Source organism: Macaca nemestrina, chromosome 4 (genome assembly GCF_043159975.1).
Source record: "Macaca nemestrina isolate mMacNem1 chromosome 4, mMacNem.hap1, whole genome shotgun sequence".
Lineage (NCBI taxonomy): Eukaryota > Metazoa > Chordata > Mammalia > Primates > Cercopithecidae > Macaca > Macaca nemestrina.
This window is the reverse complement of record NC_092128.1, coordinates 110,647,277-110,668,181: the sequence shown is the minus strand read 5'-3', so window position 1 is coordinate 110,668,181 and position 20,905 is coordinate 110,647,277. Positions and strand designations below refer to the sequence as shown.

General features: G+C 38.0%; 1 protein-coding gene across 14 annotated transcripts in view; it reads right to left on the bottom strand.

Annotated features, from left to right (window-relative positions):
- LOC105497746 (succinyl-CoA:glutarate-CoA transferase) overlaps positions 1 to 20,905 on the bottom strand; it is a 749,568-nt gene that overhangs the window by 596,763 nt on the left and 131,900 nt on the right. For all 14 annotated transcript variants that reach the window (XR_011622306.1, XM_011769072.2, XM_071095070.1 and 11 more), the window contains exon 8: positions 4,470 to 4,613. Coding sequence is in view for 13 of the 14 variants with exons in the window: in XM_011769072.2 (XP_011767374.2) it covers positions 4,470 to 4,613 (144 nt within the window). In the remaining variant the exon portion in view is untranslated. The remainder of the gene's footprint in view (positions 1 to 4,469; positions 4,614 to 20,905) is intronic.

The following is a 20,905-nucleotide window of genomic DNA, read 5'->3' as shown; positions in this document are numbered from 1 at the left end:
TTTTACTACTGCATGAAATTGTATTCATTTTCCAGGCAGCTGAAATTAAGTTCAAATGTTATCTGCTTAATGCAGGTGAACATTTATATCCAAAAAAAGAATTTTTTTTTAAATTTAAAAAAAGGTGAAGTTTCCTGTTATGCTTTTTAAAAAGTACCTAGAAATAGCACTCCTTATTTACATAAAGTAGATTTTAACCATGTTGTGGTTGGTTTTTGGATCTAGAATTTATAAGTGTTATCTTAAATTGAAAGACAAATTGAAGTCAGTCAAGGTTTATCTATTATGAAAAGTTATAATAATTATGATAAAATAATTATGTTGTTAGTCAACTTTTTAATCTCAACACATTACTAACAGTGAATTATTTTTTCAATAACCGAATAAAATTAATGCTTGTCATCATCATATTTTCTGATTTACAAAGTATTTTTCACATCCTTTATTGCATTAGATCCTAAAAACAACCCTCTACATTAGGAGAGTAAATATTTGTGGATTGCTTCCCCAGCATCCATTTCCCTCTCTTCTGGCCAAAAAATAACCATACCATTCTTTGGAGGAATCACCTGTCCCCCAGTCTCAGCCATACGGTTTGGGTGGAGTTAACCCCATCTCTAGTACCAGGAATCGCTTAAGCCGCTCAGTGTGTTCTATCTTTCAGGCCCCATTTATCAGTTTAGGAATGGTCACTTAAACCAGTGAAATTATGTTCTTGCTTTCTGGAACTTCTAGGAAAAGGGAACTTCCTTTTTCTCTCATAGGAACTACTCTAAGATTCTGAAACTTTTCGGAATAATATGGTGTAAGAATGTAAGATCTGGCTGGATGCAGTGACTCACACCTGTAATACCAGCATGTTGGGAGGCCAAGGCAGGAAGATCCCTTAAGGCTAAGAGTTCGAGACTAGCCTGGACAACACAGTCAGACCCCCTGATCTCTAAATATATATATATATATATATAAATTAGCCAGGCATAATGCCATACACCTGTAGTCCCAACTACTACGGAGGCTGAGGAAGGAGGATTGTTTGAGTCCAGGAGTTCGAGGTTGCAGTGAGCTATCATCGCACCACTGCATACCAACCTAGACAAAAGCACGAGACCGTATCTCCTTAAAAAAAAAAAAAAAAATGCAAGATCTGAAACCAAAATGGCTACAACCTTAGTTCCACATAAGGAAGGAGGGATAAAAAGGAGGGAGAGGGAAGAAGGTCGACAGCATAGAGGAGAAAGGAAAACAGGAAAGTAAAGATAGACGAGAGAGACAAAGAAGAGAAAAGAGATGCCCAAACTAGAGAAGGGCACATGAGAAGAAAGGGAGGACAGAGACAAGGAATAAAGCAGAGGCAAACAGAGAAAAACAGAGCTCAGGATGCAGTGAATCCAGAGAGTGAAAAAGTTCTTACCACGCATTGCCTTGCACTTCAGGTAAGCTATAGAATAAATTATCTGTTACAACTGCCTTTTGAAGTTCTCTAACCACTACTCACAGTCCAGAAGCTATTCTGAATGGCGCAGCTGTAGCAAGTCTATGAAGAGACATATTCTTTGCCTTAAAAGACCATCTCACCTATTAGAATTTATGGATAAAGAAACAGAACTCTTGCTCAGCACAGTGGCCCTGGCCGGGTGCAGTGGCTCACACCTATAATCCCAGCATTTTGGAAAGCCAAGGCAGGTGATGAGGTCAGGAGTTCAAGACCAGCCTGGCCAACATGGTGAAACACCGTCTCTACCAAAAAATACAAAAAAAAAAAAAAAATTAGCCAGGAGTTTTGACACACGCCTGTAGTCCCCGTTACTCAGGAGGCTAAGGCACAAGAAGCGCTTGAACCTGGGAGTCGTAGGTTGCAGTGAGCTGAGATCACGTCACTGCACTCCAGCTTAGCTTACAGAAAAAGAAAAAAAGATAGTTAATGTGACTGAAATACACTAATTTTAGCAATCTGAGTTAATTGTAGTACAATAGGCCAAATCACTGCTACTGTGTTTGCCAAAAGCAAATAATCTCATCATTAGCTGTTTATTGAGTACTTATCGTAATTCTAATGGTTTACCATCTTTTCTCATCTTCTCTGGCAAACCTAAGGGTTACGAGACATTCCCATTGGTAACAGTAGTTCTCACATTGATCTCAAAGAATTGGAAAAACCAATTTTTGACAAAGGCTGGGCTGGGCATTGAGGATACCATTGTAAGCAAAAACATTGTCCCAGCCATCATAGAATTTACCGTCTCAGGGAGAAACATGGACAATAAAAATAGACACAGACACGCACACACATACACACACCCCAAAAATGACTGACTATATACCTGTATGTATATGCATGAGTTTGCCCTCACTGTGCCCTCACTTTGAAGGGGCCCTGCGGTGATTCCACCTTCCCCACCCTTACTCCCAGGGAAATACACACCTTCACATGGTGAACCACTAGTTACATGCTAGAAGCGAATTAAACTCTACGATACTCATCTAAACAATACAATACTCTTTACACATTAGAGTAAAGTAGTCTAGGTAAAAATTAGGAGACTTAAGTAGAGTCCCAACTCCATGACCTGCTACATGATCTGTGAGTCCTGATGTAAAAAAAAACTGTAGGGCCTCCTGTGGAAGTTATTAACAAATTCAAGACAGTGACAGCAGAACATTGAACTAAGCCCAGGGCTACCCATGACTGCACAGGTTACACACCCATGAAACCTTCATGGCTTCCAAACTTATTGGATGTGCAACTTTTATTCATTGCTTACCCTACCTCAGGTTCCTTACAGCTTAGAATTAGGGGAAGAAAAGACTTTCTGCACCCTCCCATAACTAACATCTGTAGTTCTTTATTAAGGAGTGAAACCATTCATTTGAACAGAGTTCTTTCACCTTTTTATAGAAACATTAAAATTCTGACTGTGACTTGAAGCTACTGTTATGTAAAAACCCATACGTAGTATTTCATTTTCAACTATATTGATGTTTTTTATTTCTATATACCTCCTTAATTTTGCCTAAGAGGAAAAAATATCCAAAGCAGTGTTCCAAGTTTACTATTTTCCCATGTATGCCTTTTAAATCTGAAATTCCCAACTGGGGTCTCTATGTCTAGAAAGTAGTTTTTCCCACAGTAAAATGTCTCCATGCACAAATCAGATATTTTCTTTTTCTATCACGGAAAAATTATCTATTCAGAATCAACTTCCACATATGGTACAGCATCTGGGTCTGATCCAGTGAAAAGAAGGCAAAATGTCATTTTGACAGTGAGTTAACCCTTTTATTCCCCTAGTTTAGTATTTAGCACAACATAACTGATAAGTATGGAAACCAGGAATTCTTTATCTGGGGTCTATAAACAGATTTCTGGGAGTTCATCAACTCGAGTGAAAAAAAAAGTATATCTTTATTTTCATCAACCTCTAACTAAAATTTAGCATTTTCTTCTATTATAAATGTAGGTGACAAACCACAAGAGTACCTATGACTTGATCACGAATAAATATTATCATATTACAATTGTATCATATTACAATTACTACAGATACCATGAAATACCATTTATCTTCAACACGACTTCAAAATTGTAATAGTGTTATACCCACTATTAGATATTGTGACTTAATGTGTTAGAAAAAATTATATTTTTAATAATAGAAAATTGATTTTTCCATTGAATATATTTCAACATAACTGGCTTCTTTTGTAATCCTAAGTACCTCATTTTATGTGTTCAAAAACACAATTGCAAGGAAAAGTCCAGACTTCACCAGACTACCAAAGGGGTTCATGGCACATAAAAGGTGAAGAAACAAGTCAAAAGAAGTTATAGGGTACATATGAAGCAACTATATCTCTTGTCTTACAAGAAGCAACAGACACATTCTAGTAAAAACAGCCTGGAAAATTTGAGTTCAACAATGATGTCTACATTACAACAAAATCTTCATGGTCCGTGTATTTTAATATGAAAACAAGTACATGAGCCGGGCGCAGTGGCTCATGCCTGTAATCCCAGCACTTTGGGAGGCCAAGGTGGGCGAATCACATGAGGTCAGGAATTCGAGACCAGCCTGACCAACATGGAGAAACCCCATCTCTACTAAAAATATGAAATTAGCTGAGCGTGGTGGCACATGCCTTAACCCCAGGTACTCAGGAGGCTGAGGCAGGAGAATTGCTTGAACCCAGGAGGTGGAGGTTGCAGTGAGCCGAGATCGCGCCATTGCACTCTAGCCTGGGCAATAAGAGTGAAATTCCGTCAAAAAGAAAGAAAGAAAGACACAGAGAGAGAGAGAGAGAGAGAGAGAGAGAGAGAGAGAGAGAAAGTATATCAAAACAAAACAGTTTTTGTTGTTGTTGTGTTGGTTTTTGTATTGTTTTTGTACATGTGACCACAGAATTTGATCTGAAAAGGTATAACCCAGACACAGTTTTTATAACATTATCTGAAATATTATTTGGATTGTTACCTGGGATGACAGTAGGTTACAATCAATGAACAGTCCTTTTCCGGTTTTGTATTTTTGTATCAATCCAGCCATAATAGCTCCATATGCATACAGGCCAGTGGCAAGATCAGTCATGGCTACTCCTGGGCGAACTGGACCTCCATCCTGATTTGAAGGTTGGGTTGAGAAAGAAGAAATAATTAAACATTAAAAGAACTATATGATTTCTCAAATCTTCTAATGTGAAATAGAAAAAAGAATTGTCTATGAAATGTGCAGACACACACAAAAAAGTTAATAAAATAAATTGCTATTGTGAGTATCTGTTGGTAATAGGAAAATATTTATATTTGCTATATAATTCTCAGTGTATTTCTCTCCGCCATGCCTACTAACCTAACTAACCCAAACTAAAAATAAAAGATTTTTTAGAAACCGATCTGATGTTTCAAATGTTTTAAATTCTTTCTTGATATATTTTATCTTGTTTATACTAAAAAAAATTAATTGAATTTAAATGGGTTAATTTATTGGGGAGAAAGAGTTAAAGCAGTGTTTTTCTCCTATTGGGTGAGAGGCTCTCTCACAAAAAAAAAAAAAAAAAAAAAAAGAAAGTAAAAAATCTGATCAAACCTCCTTATAAGCATGCCAATAGCTGGCAAAAATACTAACGGTGTTTGCATAATAATTTTAAAAAAGACTACTTACCCATAAAAAGCTTTCAGCAGACTGCCCCTGGATTAGGATTACTATGATAAACTGAGAATCTACAGATTTATGGGACATGGAGCACGGGGCACAGGACATGAGCTTTGCAACTATCTGGGTATAAAATGGAGATGTTTCACAGCCTGTAACACTGCCTGCTAATAACTCATATATTTCATTAAGGACTTCATCTACTGCTCTGGGCCGCAGAGTTTTGTCTATTGCAGTAAGAAAGGATCTGGGGGCCTCTCTCAATGTCCTGGACCTGTCTCTGCTTTTCCTGAACCTTTTGATTGCTTGTATTCTTGAAATTATAAGGAAAGCTTAACATTGATTAACATCTCCACTTCACGTCAGTCTGATTTGATAATCCAATTCTTGGCCCATATGTAAACATGTTAGAACAGTACTTGACATAAAATAAAAATCACCTATCAAAATTATCATCAACATTATTATTAACCATTGATATATCAGACAGTTTCTACTTGTCACTACCTTTAATTCTGATAAGCCTTAAATGGCACAGAATACCTAAAAAAACTCACATTTCACATTTCATCTGGTTGATGCAGTCATTCAATTACCTCCTTATTAATTAATTCTAGCTTCCGTTGAGTCATTTTCAGAAGTTAATTTGTCCTTTTTCTGTATCCCATCATAAACCATGTTAATTGTTTTGAAAAGTATTGTTTTCCAAAATTATGTTTAAAGCAAGTAACTGAGACTGTAGAGTAGCTAAACTTATTTTTTCCCTGCTTTTCAATACAATTTCAAGGACGATATTGCCATGAAACTTGGAAATGTCTGGCAGTTTACTATTACCATTATTGTCAAAAGTTGTAATGTAATGCCTTAAATCAATATATTTAAAATTAAATTTGTCATTAGAATTTAAAATTATTTAATGTCTTAAAAGCGAGAGACAAGTTCAAAGTTACGTAGACCCTTGAACAACAAAGTTCTGAACTGCCTGGATCCACTCATATATGGATTTTTTTTTTTTTTCAATAAAAGCTACACTAAAGGCTGGGCACGGTGGCTCACACCTGTAATCTCATCACTTTGGGAGGCCATGGCGGGTGGATTGCCTGAGGTCAGGAGTTCGAGAACAGCCTGTCCAATACGGTGAAACCCCATTTCTACTGAAAATACAAAAATTAGCCAGGTGTGGTGGCACATACATGTAATCCCAGCTACTCACGAGGCTGAGGCAGGAGAATTGCTTGAACCCAGGAGGCGGAGGCTGCAGTGAGCTGAGATCGCACCACTGCACTCCAGCATAGGTAACAGAGCGAGACTCCATCTCAAAAAATAATAATAATAATACTACCATATGACCCAGCAATTCCACAACTGGGTAGATATCCAAGAAAGAAGAAAATCAATAACGAACAGGTAAGTGCATTCCCATGTTTATTGCAGCACTACTGACAACAGCGGAAATATGGAATCAACCCAAATGTCCATCAGTGGATGAATGGATAAAGAAAATGTGTTCATGTACAGTGGCTCATGCCTATAAATCCCAATACTTTGGAGGCCAAGCAGGAGGATCACTTGAGGCTACGAGTTCAAGATCAGCCTGGGTGACAGAGTAAGATGCTGTCTCTACCAAAAAACACAAAAATTAGTTGGGCATGGTGACACACACTTCTCGTACCAGCTACTTGGGAGTCTGAGGTGCAAAGATCACTTGAGTGCAGGAGTTCCAGGCTGGAATGAGCTATGATCATGCCACTGCACTCCAGTCTGGGCAAAAGACTGAGACCCTGTTTCAAAAACAACTGCAATGAGATAGATAGATAGATAGATAGATAGATAGATAGATAGATAGATAGATAGAAATATTATTCAGCCATAAAAAATTAGCTGGGCAAAGAATAAATTCCTGTCATTTGCAACAATATGGATGTAACTGGAGGACATTATGTTAAGTGAAAGAAGCCAAGCACAGAAAGACAAATATCACATATTCTGACTCGGATGTGGAAGCTAACAAAGTAGATCTCATGAAGATAGACAGCAGACTAGTGGTTACTAGAGACTGGGAAGGGTAGGGGGAGGAGAGATGAAGAGAGGTTGATTAGTGGGAACAAACATACACTTAGATGGAAGAAATAAGAATTGTTATTCAGTAGATCAGTAGGGTGACTATAGCTAACATCAAAAGGCTGTACATTTCAAAACAGTTCACAGGGAATCATTTGAATGTTCCTAGAATAGAGAAATGGTAAATATTTAAGGTGATGATGGGTATATCAACAGCCCTGATCTGATTATATTAATGTATGGAATGATCACATGAACCCTGAAAACATGTACACCTACTATGTATCGATTTTTTAAAAAGCTTAAAAAAAAAAATGAAGCTTCTCAACCTGATAAAGGGCATCTATTAAAAAATCATAACCCAGATCACACTTGAAGGTAAAGAACTGAATGCTTTCCCCTAAAATCAAGAACAAGGTAAGAGGCCAGGCACGATGGCTCATTCCTGTAATCCCACACTTTGGGAGACTGAAGGGAAGATCACTTAAGCTCAGGAGTTAAAGCCCAGACTGCACAACATAGTGAGACCCCCACCTATATATTTTACAAAAGAAAAAAATTTTTTAACTAATCACTTTTTTAATGGAATAAGACAAGGATGTCCACTCTAACTGCTTCAATTCAACATTACACTGGAGGTTTTAGCCAGTGCAGTTAGGGTACAAAAAGAAATAAAATGAATTTAGATTGCAAAGAAAGAAGTAAAACTATCTCAATTTGCAGATGACCCAGTCTTACGTATCAAAAGTCCTAAGGAATCCACTAAAACACTCTTAGAACTAGTAATCGAGTTAAGCAAGATTGCAAGATAAAAGCCAATAAACAAACATCAGCTGTATTCTATACAGTAGCAATAAACAAACAAAAAATGAAATAAAACAATTCAATTTATAATAGAATCAAAAAGAATAAAACACTTAGAAATAAATTTAACAAAAGAAGTACAAATTTATACTTTTAAAATAATAAAATATTGTTGAAAGAAATTAAGACAAAAATAAACCAAAAGTCATGGAGCAGAAGATTTAATATTGTTAATATGGCAATGCTTCCCAAACTCCTCTGCATGTTCAAGGCAATTCTACCTACCAAAATCCTAGATGCCTTTTTTGCAGAAATAAAATCTGATCCTAAAAATCATATGGAAATACCATAAACAAAGAATAGCCAATATAGAAAAAGACAAAGTTAGAAGACTCATAACTTCTAATTTCAAAACTTATTACAAAGCTACTGTAGTAAAGGCAGCATGGTACTGTTGGAAGGCAGACATATAAACAATAAAAATTCTCACATTTACATCCAATTACTTTTTGACAAGTATGCCAACACAATTCAGTTGTAAGATCCTTTACAAAAAATGGTGAAAATAATAAAGTTGGATCCCCTCCTTGTAGTACATACAAAAATTGACTCTAAATGGATCAAAAATTGTAACAATAAGAGCTACAACTATGTAACAGAAGAAAATATACACGTAAATCTTTACGATCTTGGATTTGGCAATAATTTCTTTGATATGACATCAAAAACAGTAGCAACAAAAGAAAAAATAGATAAATGGGACATAATTGAAATTAAAACCATGTGTTTCAAAGGACACTACCAAGAAAGTGAAAAGACAACCCACAGAATAAGAGAAACTTTAGCAAATTATGTACTTGATAAGAAATTTGTACAAAATTTCCTTTTTTTTTTTTTTTTTTGAGAGTCTTGCTCCCTCACCCAGGCCGAAATCCAATGGTGTAATCTCGGCTCACTGCAACTTCCACCTCCTGCACTCATGCAATTCTCCTATCTCAGCCTCCCATGTAACGGGACCACAGGCACACACCACCACAACCAGTTAATTTTTGTAGAGACAAGGTCTCGCCACATTGCCCAAGCTGGTCTTTAACTCCTGGACTCAAGTGATCCACTGGCCTGGGCCTCCTAAAGTGCTGGGATTAAAGGCATGAGCGATCACACCCAGCCTGGAATTTTTAAAGAACACTTACAATGCAAAAATAACAAGAAAAGTGACCTACTTTAAATATGGGCAAAAGATCTCAATAGACATTTCTCCAAAGAAAATATACAAATGGTCACTAAACACATGTAAAGATGCTTAACATCATTAGACACCAGAGAAATGCAAATGAAAACACAATGAGTTTACAACTCAACAATAAAAAGACAAATAATCCATTTTTTTTTAAATGGGTAGGTCAGGTGCAATGGTGCACACCTGCAATCCCAGCACTTTGGGAGGCCAAAGCTGGAAGATTCCTAGAGCTCAGGAGTTTGAAACCAGCCTAGGCAAAAAAAAAGCAAGTCTGCGTCTCTACAATAAATACAAAAATTAGCCAGACATAGTGGTGCACACCTGTGGTCCCAGCTACTAGGGACACTGAGGCAAAAGGATTGCTTGAACCCGGGAGGTGGATGTTGCAGTGAGCTGAGATTTCACTACTGCACTCCAGCCTAGGTAACAGAGCAAGACTCTGTCTCAAAAAAAAAAAAAAAAATTAAAAATTGAAGTTAAATGGGCAGAGGTTTTAAGGACACATTTCTCCAAAGAACATAGATACAAAATGATGAATGGGCACATGAAAAGATATTCAACATCATTAGTTGTCAGAAAAATGTAAATTAAAACCACAATGAAACACTACTTCACACTCACAAGGATGACTATATGACTACCATAAAAAAAGAGAGATAATAACAAGTGTCAACAAGGATGTGAAGAACTAGAGCCATCATGTACTGTTGGTGGGACCGTGAAATGCGGTAGTCACTGTGATAAACAGTCTGGCAGTTCCTCAAAAAGTTAAATATAGAGTTAGCATATGACCCAGCAATTTCACTAGTAGGTATGTACCCAAGAAAATGAAAGCATGGGCCGGAAGCATTGGCTCATGCCTGTAATCCCAGCACTTTGGGAGGCTGAGGCAGGTGGATCACGAGGTCAGGAGTTGGAGACCAGTCTGACCAACATGGTGAAACTCCATCCCCCCTAAAATTACAAAAATTAGCCGGGTGTGGTGGTGCATACCTGTAATCCTAACTACTCAGGAGGCTGAAGCTCGAACCTGGGAGACAGAGGTTGCAGTGGGCCAAGACTGCACCACTGCACTCCAACCTAGGGGACAGAGCAAGACTCCAACTTGGGGAAGAAAAAAAAATTTTTTTTTAAATTAAAGCATGTGTCCTCACAAAAAGCTAAGACACAAATTTTTACAGCAGCATTATTCACAATAGCCTAAGAATAGAAATAACCCAAATGTCCATCAAATTATAACAGATAAATAAAGTGTGGACTAGCCATACGGTGAGATATTTTAGGCAACAAAAAAGAAATAAACTATTATACTAATACACAAAAGCACTTTAACAAATATTATGCTAAATGAGAGAAAGGCTGCATATTATATAATTCCATTTATGTGAACTATCTAGAACAGACAAATCCATAGAGATAGAAAGTAGATTAGCCAGGGGCTGGGAGGAGGCAGGAATAGGGAATGACCACAAATACATAAAAGGTTTCTTTATGGGGTGATGAAAATGTTCTAAAATTGACCGTAGTAAGGTTGCAAAACCTGTTGAAGTATACAAAAAGCCACTGAATTGTATGCTTTAAATGGGTGAGTTGTATAGTATATGAATTATATCTCCATAAAGCTGTTATATTTTTAAACTCCATAATTCTGATAATTAAATGAAGCAGAAAAAATAAAGTTTAAAAAAAACTCTTTAAAGTCCTGCTTAAAATCATGTATTTAGTAAAAATTCTATAAGTTTTCTTTCATTCAAGGCTATTGTTTTATTTCACTTATTTATTTCAATGAAGTTTTATTTCATTCAAGGGTAACAATAACTAAAGAAGGGGTACCATTCACTCCTTAGTACAATTCTGAGGTGGCTATGCTCATACTGTGAAAATATCTTATAAATATATTCCTGTCATTGAAAAGTTGTCAAAATGCCAGAGAAATAAGGAAGTAAAAATAAATTACCATTTAGTGAGTAGAAATCCCCACAGAGAACAACACTGTGGCTGTGAAGTGCCTAAGTATTCCCAGGTGCAATAAGACAAAATCAGAGAAGAAGCTGTGTAATCTACAAGGTACAACCCCATTCCACATCTGGAACTCCACAGAGCCCTGCTGCTACGACAGTACAAAACAACGTCTCCCTTTTCCTTAACTCTGGGATGAATGGGGTGGTATTTTCTCTATCATGGGTAAAGGGATTCGTTACTCAACATCTTTATTAAAAATATATTGAAAAAAATGGGTAATTAACAAACTTTGTTAAGCAATATGCCTGAGAATCTCACCATAATTTATTAGAAGTGGACTTAAACTCCTATATAGACTTTTAAACATCAAGTAATATTTTATTTTGTTAAATTATAGCTTTAGAAATTGATAGTACAATTTTTATTTTGTTCATGGTCTCTTAGAAACAGCTTTACATGTATTTAGCTTTTTTAATGAATTAACGTAACCCTTTTGTCAGAGAGATTTATGATAATTTTCGTGTAAAAGTAACAGATATGCCTGTTATCAATAAAGACAAGAAAGGGAAGAGTATCTAGTTAACACTTCAGACATGCAATTATAGTGGGAGGACAAAGTATTAAATAAAAATATTAAAAGTCTTCTGATTATTCACTTTCCATATGTGTTCATGTATTTCTCTGTTTTCACTATTCCCAATGTTATTTTCTTTTCTTCTTCTTCTTTTTTTTTTTTAGATGGAGTCTTGCTCTGTCTCCCAGACTGGAGTGCAGTAACACGATCTCAGCTCCCTGCAACCTCCACCTCCTGGGTTCAAGCAATTCGTCTGTATCAGCCTCCTGAGTAGCTGGGACTACAGATGCATGCCACCATGCTTGGCTAATTTTTGTATTTTTAGTAGAGGTGGGCTTTCACCATATCAGCCAGGCTGGTCTCAAACTCCTGACCTCGTGATCTGACCGCCTTGGCCTCCCAAAGTGCTGGGATTACAGGCGTGAGTCATCATGCCCAGCCCCCAATGGGTTATTTTCTTATACTTTGTCATCCCCCATTCATTCATGTATTCAAAAACTCACTAAAAGTAGAAGTTGACCAATAGTGGAAAAACCAGTCAAATGCGAATAAGGCACAGTTTAGATAAAAGAATTGTATCAGTGATAATTTCTTAGTTTTGATCATAGCTCTACAGTTTTGAAAACATTAACATTAAAGGAAAGGGGGTGAAGAATATAGGCACTCTATTATTTGTGCAATTTTTTTGATAGGTATAAAACTATTTCAGGCCAGGTGCAGTGCTCACGCCTGTAATCCCAGCACTTTGGGAGGCTGAGGTGGGCGGATCACCTGAGGTTGGGAGCTCGAGACCAGCTTGACCAACATAGAGAAACTCCGTCTCTAATAAAAGTACAAAATTAGCTGGGCATGGTAGCGAGCGCCTGTAATCCCAGCTACTCAGGAGGCTGAAGCAGGAGAATCACTTGAATCCGGGAGGTGGAGGTTGCAGTGAGCCAAGGTCGTGCCATTGCACTCCAGCCTGGGAAACAAGAGCAAAACTCCACCTTAAAAAAAGAAAGAAAGAAAAAAAGAAACTATTTCAAAATTAAAAAGTCAAAAAGTAAAACCTGAAATTCTTTCTTTAAAAAATGATAATTTTGAAATGGCAGAAATGGTTTAGTGGTATTTATTTATTTATTTATTTATTTATTTATTTATTTATTTTGATTATGCAATCTAGAGATTTAAGGGGGAAAACCACACCACTACCTGTGAAGGTTTTTGTTTTTTGTGTTTTGTGTTGTTTTTTGTTTTTTTTGGCGGGTTTTCAGAGTCTTGCTCTGTTGCTCAAGCTGCAGTGCAGGGGCATGATCTCAGCTCATTGCAGCCTCCACCTCCTAGGTTCAAGCGACTCTCTGGCCTCAGTCTCGCAAGTATCTGGGATTACAGGTACATGCCACCATGCCCTGCTAATTTTTATATTTTTAGTAGAGACAGAGTTTCATCATGTTGGCCTGGTCTCAAACTCATGGCTTCAAGTGATCCAGCCACCTTGCCCTCCCAAAGTATTGGGATAACAGATGTGAGCCACCATGCTTGGCCCGTCTCAACTTCCCAAAGTGGTGGCATTACAGGCCTGAGTCACTGCTCCCAGCCAAAGGTTTTTTTGTTGTTGTTTCCTTTACATCCCGATCTCTTAAATCACAAAATTAAGTATTTTTAAAAATTACTTTCACACACAATTTAAGAATTTTTTAACATTTTTACTCATTTCTCTATGCTCTTCTCACTACATTCAGAGCTTGTCAAATGAAATAGGGAAAGAAAAAGGAAAGAAATTAGAGAAGGAAGAAAAGAAGGAGGGGGAGGGAGGGACAGCATGAAAAAAAATCATGTGTTTTTCTAAGTTTCTAAAATCTTGTTTTGTTAAAAAGTACATCGAAGCTGTAAATCAATTTGGGCATATGTTCAATAAAGAAGCATGAATTTGAAAAGTCGCCAAGCATTTTTCTCTTGTTACATTACTGAACCTAATTACTTCATAAAACAACAAAAGTGTTAAAATTTTTTTAAGTAGTTGGCTTCATTTCTAAAATAAAAAATCATTCTTAAATGTATCTGTGTCCCTATGTCATATCTTTATTTCATACTGAGTCATTCATTATACTAATGTAATCTACAGAAATTTTTTTTATGTCCTGGGGCACACAAATTTTTTAATAAACTACTTTCCAAAATATAAATTTTTCTACCATTTACTAACCACATAACCTTTGGAGAAGTTCTTGGCCTTTCTTAGTTTTTTTCTCAGTTGTCAAATATGAGTAATGACAAAACCTACTTCAGCATTTGGTATGAGAATTAAGTAAGAAAAGGTGTATAAAAGCACTTTATGAAGGTAAAAGGCTGCACAAATGAGACTTTTTATAAGATACTTGGTGTGATGACGGGACACCCGTCAGAATGACTTCGCAATAGTGCAGGGCAGAGAGATGAGATGAGAATCTCAATCAAGGACAAGTGGAGGTCATGGATTCAAGAGATACTTAGAAACTTGAATTCAGAGACTTTGATTATTGATCAGTTGGGAAGAGTAAAAAATAAAATAAATTTGGGGAAACAATCAACAGGAAATTAAGTTTCTTAATATGAAGGTAGTATTTTCATTGTTAAAACCACCATTCTCAAGACTTGTAGCCCTAACGAGTGGAAAACGGTCTTTAGTGGAATTGCAAGCATAGAGAACAAAGAACGGAATATTCAGATCAAATGAAGGTTTCCGTGCACATAGAACACAAGTCCTCACAGTCACTGCATTCACACTTCATGGGCACAGACTCTGCAACTACACAGCATCTGAACCTTCTGTTCTAAACACACACTCTACTTGAACCACTAATTGATACTAAAAATACGCTTACAGACATTCACATACAAATTTCCACAAACTAACATTCCCCTACTTGAAGGAAATTCCATTTACTAACTCAAAACACTGAACTCCACTCCTTTCACTGCCTCATCTATAAATAGGCATAACAAAGTCTGTTACTTATGTACCTCAGTAACACTATGGAGTCCTCCAGTCTAAATCACACTATTTTAGAACTTGAAAGGATCCTGTAGTTCAATCCTCTTATCAGTAAAGGTAAACAAACAGGAAACTACACGAGTTGTTTAGAGATCAGCATCTACTAATTACTGACCAACAGAGCCCTAATAAGACAGAGAAAAGAGTCTTAACACTACAAGGCAGTAAATTTAGGCTATAAGTGGTGAATAATCCCAACAAGAGAAAGGTCTTTACATTGCAGACTAGAATAGGCAGATCATTTTTCTTCATTACACCCTGAAAGACTTGAAGCTCCCAGCTCACTCCTCACCCATACACCTCCAGCTAAACCTCAACAAACCACAAGCCAGAAAGAAAAAAAAAATGACAAATTGAGACCCCAGAAGAAAGGAAGAAAAAAGAAAGACTGAGAGGAAAGGGAAAGAAGAAAGCAAAAATTTGGCCGGGCGCGGTGGCTCAAGCCTGTAATCCCAGCACTTTGGGAGGCCGAGACGGGCGGATCACGAGGTCAGGAGATCGAGACCATCCTGGCTAATATGGTGAAACCCCGTCTCTACTAAAAATACAAAAAACTAGCCGGGCGAGGTGGTGGGTGCCTGTAGTCCCAGCTACTAGGGAGGCTGAGGCAGGAGAATGGCGTAAACCCGGGAGGCGGAGCTTGCAGTGAGCTGAGATCCGGCCACTGCACTCCAGCCTGGGCGACAAAGCGAGACTCCGTCTCAAAAAAATAAAATAAAAAAAAAATAAAAAAAAAAAAAGAAAGCAAAAATTCTCTCTGATCTTCATCGCAGGTGGACTCACCATATTAGCCAGGCAACTCAAGGGAAAATGTAACAAAGCGATTTGTGTCATTCTCTGGATCCCTTGTAAGTGCCTGATTACCTAATATTATTAATGTCTTTGTGATACTATACTAAAATTTTCTGCCATTCCAAACATGAAAAGTATAACTTGGAGGTACTGAACTTATAGATCATAACATCATATAGTCAAGTTTTAAAAGCAGCATCTAATTTACTCTACACAAGGCTTACAAGCAAGCAATCCTTGTTACAGATGAGGAGCTAAGGAAGAGTCAATTTAAGTAAATACTGTGAGATGTTAAGTAGCAAAGTCAAGATGAGACCCCAGATCAACTGATCCAAAAACTGCTGTCTATACCACATTGCTGGATTCAAATGCCTTCCTCAAGGCTTCATGATCGGTTTGGATTAAATATTTTGTATTTAGTAAACTAGTAAGAAGCTGTATTCGGATCTCTTTCACATCTGTAACGTATATGCTTCCAACATCATGTTTTTCAAAGTGCTTTAACACATGATGTCACGTTTAACACTAAAAGATAATTTTATAACTACCAGTATTATCACCATTTTACAATTCATGAAAAAAATATTTAGGCTGGGCACCGTGGCTCATGCCTGGAATCCCAACATTTTGGGAGGCCAAGGTGGGCGCATCACTTAAAGTCAGGAGTTCAGGACAAGCCTAGCCAACATGGTGAAACCCCATCTCTTCTAAAAATACAAAAATTAGACAGATATGGTGGCACGCACCTGTGATTTCAGCTACTGGGGAGGCTGAGGCAGCAGAATTGCCTGAAACCAGGAGGCGGAGTTTGCAGTGAGCTGAGATGGCACCACTGCACTTCAGGCTGGATGACAGAGCAAGACTCTGTCTCAAAACAAAGAAATATTTAGACAATAAATTAACTTGCCAAAGTCACAGAGAGTAAATGATACAAGCAGAACTCAGGAATTCTGATCCAAAAGCTTCTGTTCTTTTTGCTACCATCTTTTCTCCATATATTGTTTTATTATACATCAATATTCCTCATCTTTCCTTTTCAGACAATCACTAAAGAGGAAAAATTGTAAATGTGTGAGTTAATTTGTCATTTCTACAACTGCAGTCAAGAAATGATTGGCCCTAATGTGGTATGGCTTGTTCTTTGCAACTCAAGTGAACTGCAAACAATCTAATGCACCTACAGAGAAACATACTTTTATCACTCAGAGATCAGGCAGGATGGGCACGTTCAGGGAGGTATGGCCATAGATGCTTTTACCATCTGAATAATGTGAACCAAAACTTTTTTCAAAAAATAATTGAAAGAGTCAATTCACTGGCAGCCTACATTGAAAAATACACAAACCCACGAATTTCCAAAAATGCCTTAATACTCCAATCACACTATATTCTTGTCTAGTGACTGAAAACCATCTCAATCATTTTTACCAAGCTCCCACAGTGAGATGCCCAAAATATCATCTAGTCTGGCTGTCCTCATGAGTTTAAATAGAGTAAGACTGGGAGAAAATGAAATGTAAGGTTGGAAAATTATGATATTTTAAGGAATAGACTAAGAAATAATTTCAAAAATTGTTTTACATCTTTCCATGCTGCTCTTCAAGAAAAAGTTTCTTAGTTATAGTTCCTGTGCCACAGCTTTCTGCACTGATGGATCAGAGGGTAGAAAGAACAAATGTAAAAGTCAATGGCTCCAACTTCTGAAACAAAACAACATTTATATCCACTAAGATCTGCGTATAAAAAATCCTGCATTGAATAGGCATCCTCTGAACTCAGTCTGTAAAAAACTTTTAAAGAGATATTTGGTCTAACTCCCTGACTTTAGGTAGGTAAATTTCTAAGTCATCTAGGAGAGATGCTCATCTCTCTCTTTAAATATCTCCAGAGAACCAAGAATGGTTACTGAGTGTCTGTTACACGCCAGGCAAGCACTACAAGGGTGAAAGGAGCTAACATTGTTTCCTCCGTGTTTGTCTACACATTATCTCATTGAATCTTAGTACATGTTTCAGAATACTTGTTAGTATTCTCATTTTCACAAGTGAAAAAAATAACGAGGCTGAGAGATGTTAACTGGGACTAAGATTCCAAGCCAGGACTGTCTGAAGGCCCAAGATCTTGCTACTCCATCATGCTAATAGAAACTGCGTGACCTGAACCTATTTATTTATCTATTGCAAGATTCATTACCCTAGTGGTCACAGTTCTTCATTAGGTAACTAAAACCTCTTCTCTGATATGAGCTAATATTCTCTTATTCAACATTCTATGAATAACAACAATAACTGCTCCACATCTTCCCCATAAAAATAGATTAAAACAGACATCAAATCATCTATTTGCCTTATCCAAGGCAAACAACTCCAGTCCCTATAGACTTTCACTGGAGAAAATCTACTTTATATCCCTGAAATAATTTTGGACTTTTTTCTTCTCCAATTATAACAACTTTTTCAAAGCATTATGACTCAAATGAACACAACACTCTGAAAAGTAACAAAGATAGAAGGACAAAAAATAAAGTTGGGGTGGGGTTCCTTTCTTTAATAAAATTCAGAAAGTAAAAACAGGTCAGACATGGTGGCTCACACCTGTAATCCCAGCACTTTGGGAGGCCAAGGTGAGTGGATCACCTGAGGTCAGGAATTCAAGACCAGCCTGGCGAACTGAAAATACAAAAATAAGCCATGCGTGGTGGCACGCACCTGTAGTCCCAGCTACTTGGGAGGCTGAGGCACGAGAATTTATTGAACCCAGAAGGCAGAGGTTGCAGTAAGCCGAGATCACTCCATTGCACTCCAGCCTGGGCAACAGAGTGAGACACCATCTTAAAACAAAACAAAATGAAACAAAACAAAAAAGTTTTTTAATCCCTACCTCAAAGCTGAATATTTTTTCCCAACATCTGTACCATATTTTTTCCAAATATTCACAACCCAGAAATTCTCGGTTCACATTATCTGAGTACAAGGTTTTACCTAAAAAGAAAGGCTCTCCTTTTAAGCATGTAGCTTAAAGAACTCTAGACGGAATCAAGTGCCATAGCTATGGCTACCATGTAGCAGCTTCTTATAATCAAACTGAAGCGGAATGTTTCCTAGAACAATTAAAGATTCCAAATTCATATATGGCAAATAATCAATAAGCACCAACTCCATGGTGGGTCTGTGTTATATTCTAGATATACAAAAGGAATGTCCCAAAGACTTTCTCTCAATTCAGCCACTAATATTCTAAAGAGGAAGACAAACAGATATATATTAGCAGCATAAGTACAAACATACAGAAGCACAGAGGAAAAAAAGGGTAAAACAAATCTAACAGAGTTAAGAACCATGTCATAAAGGATGGAGAGAAATCCTGCACACCTAGTAGTGCTCTCAGTAGAAGCACTATTGGCATTTTGCAAGAAAAATTTAGATTCATGGGCCTGTCCCATACATTAAGGATGTTTAATTCATACCCAAGCACTAGTGTCAATAACAAATGAAATATCCCACATATCATTTTAAAATTTCCCTAGAGTTTTACTATCTCCAAATGAAAACCATTGCTAGAGCCTAGGATACTTCAAGCTCAGAACTGACATAGTGACCAGACCCACTATCCTATTGCTTCTTAATTATGAACAGTAGCAGGGAAAGTGAAGCTAGGAGTTCAATGACTAAATAAATGAGTGAAAGTGTTTAAAATGTCAAAAGACCTAATAAGGTCAAGAAATTTGTGATATAAAAGATGCAATTAGAGAATAAAACCAAAAATAGAATCTTCACAAATAACGCAAAATACAAAATGTGGATATATGAGTGGGTTGAGCAAATGAATGTTGGTAAGTAAACATAACCATACAACTGGCATCTAAATAAGACTACAGAGAGGCGGAGCAAGATGGCCAAATAGGAACAGCTCCAGTCTCCAGCTCCTAGCGCGGGCGACACAGAAGACAGGTGATTTCTGCATTATCAACTGAGGTACTGGGTTCATCTCACTGGGGAGTGCCAGACAATCGGTGCTGGTCAGCTGTTGCAGCCGATCAGCCAGAGCTGAAGCAGGGCGAGGCATCCCCTCACCTGGGAAGCGCAAGGGGGAAGGGAATCCCTTTTCCTAGCCAGGGGAACTGAGACACGAAACACCTGGAAAATCGGGTAACACCCACCCCAATACTGCGCTTTAAGCAAATGGGCACACCAGGAGATTATATCCCACACCTGGCCGGGAGGGTCCCACGCCCACGGAGCCTTCCTCATTGTTAGCACAGCAGTCTGCCATCTAACCGCAAGGCAGCAGCCAGGCTGGGGGAGGGGCACCCGCCATTGCTGAGGCTTAAGTAGGTAAACAAAGACCTGAGAAGATCGAACTGGGTGGAGCTCACAGCAGCTCAAGGAGGCCTGCCAGTCTCTGTAGACTCTACCTCTGGGGACAGGGCACAGCTCAACAACAACAACAACAACAACAACAAAAAGCAGCAGAAACCTCTGCAGACGCAAGCGACTCTGTCTGACAGCTTTGAAGAGAGCGGTGGAGCTCCCAACACGGAGGTTGAGATCTGAGAACGGACAGACTGCCTGCTCAAGTGGGTCCCTGACCCCTGAGTAGCCTAACTGGGAGACATCCTCCACTAGGGGCAGACCAACACCCCACACCTCACGCAGTGGAGTACATCCCTGAGAGGAAGCTTCCAAAGCAAGAATCAGACAGGTACACTTGCTGTTCAGCAGTATTGAAACCCAGGCAAACAGGATCTGGAGTGGACCTCAAGCAATCTCCAACAGACCTACAGCTGAGGGTCCTGACTGTTAGAAGGAAAACTAACAAACAGAAAGGACACCCACACCAAAACCCCATCATCAAAGACCAGAGGCAGATAAAACCACAAAGATGGGGAAAAAGCAGGGCAGAAAAGCTGGAAATTCAAAAAATAAGAGCGCATCTCCCCCTCCAAAGGAACGCAGCTTATCGCCAGCAACGGATCAAAGCTGGACGGAGAATGACTTTGATGAGATGAGAGAAGAAGGCTTCAGTCCATCAAACTTCTCAGAGCTAAAGGAGGAATTACATACCTAGCGCAAAGAAACTAAAAATCTTGAAAAAAGGGTAGAAGAATTGATAACCAGAATAATTAATGCAGAGAAGGCCATGAATGAACGGACAGAGATGAAAACCATGACACGAGAAATACGTGACAAATGCACAAGCTTCAGTAACCGACTCGATCAACTGGAAGAAAGAGTATCTGCGATTGAGGATCAAATGAATGAAATGAAGCGAGAAGAGAAACCAAAAGAAAAAAGAAGAAAAAGAAATGAACA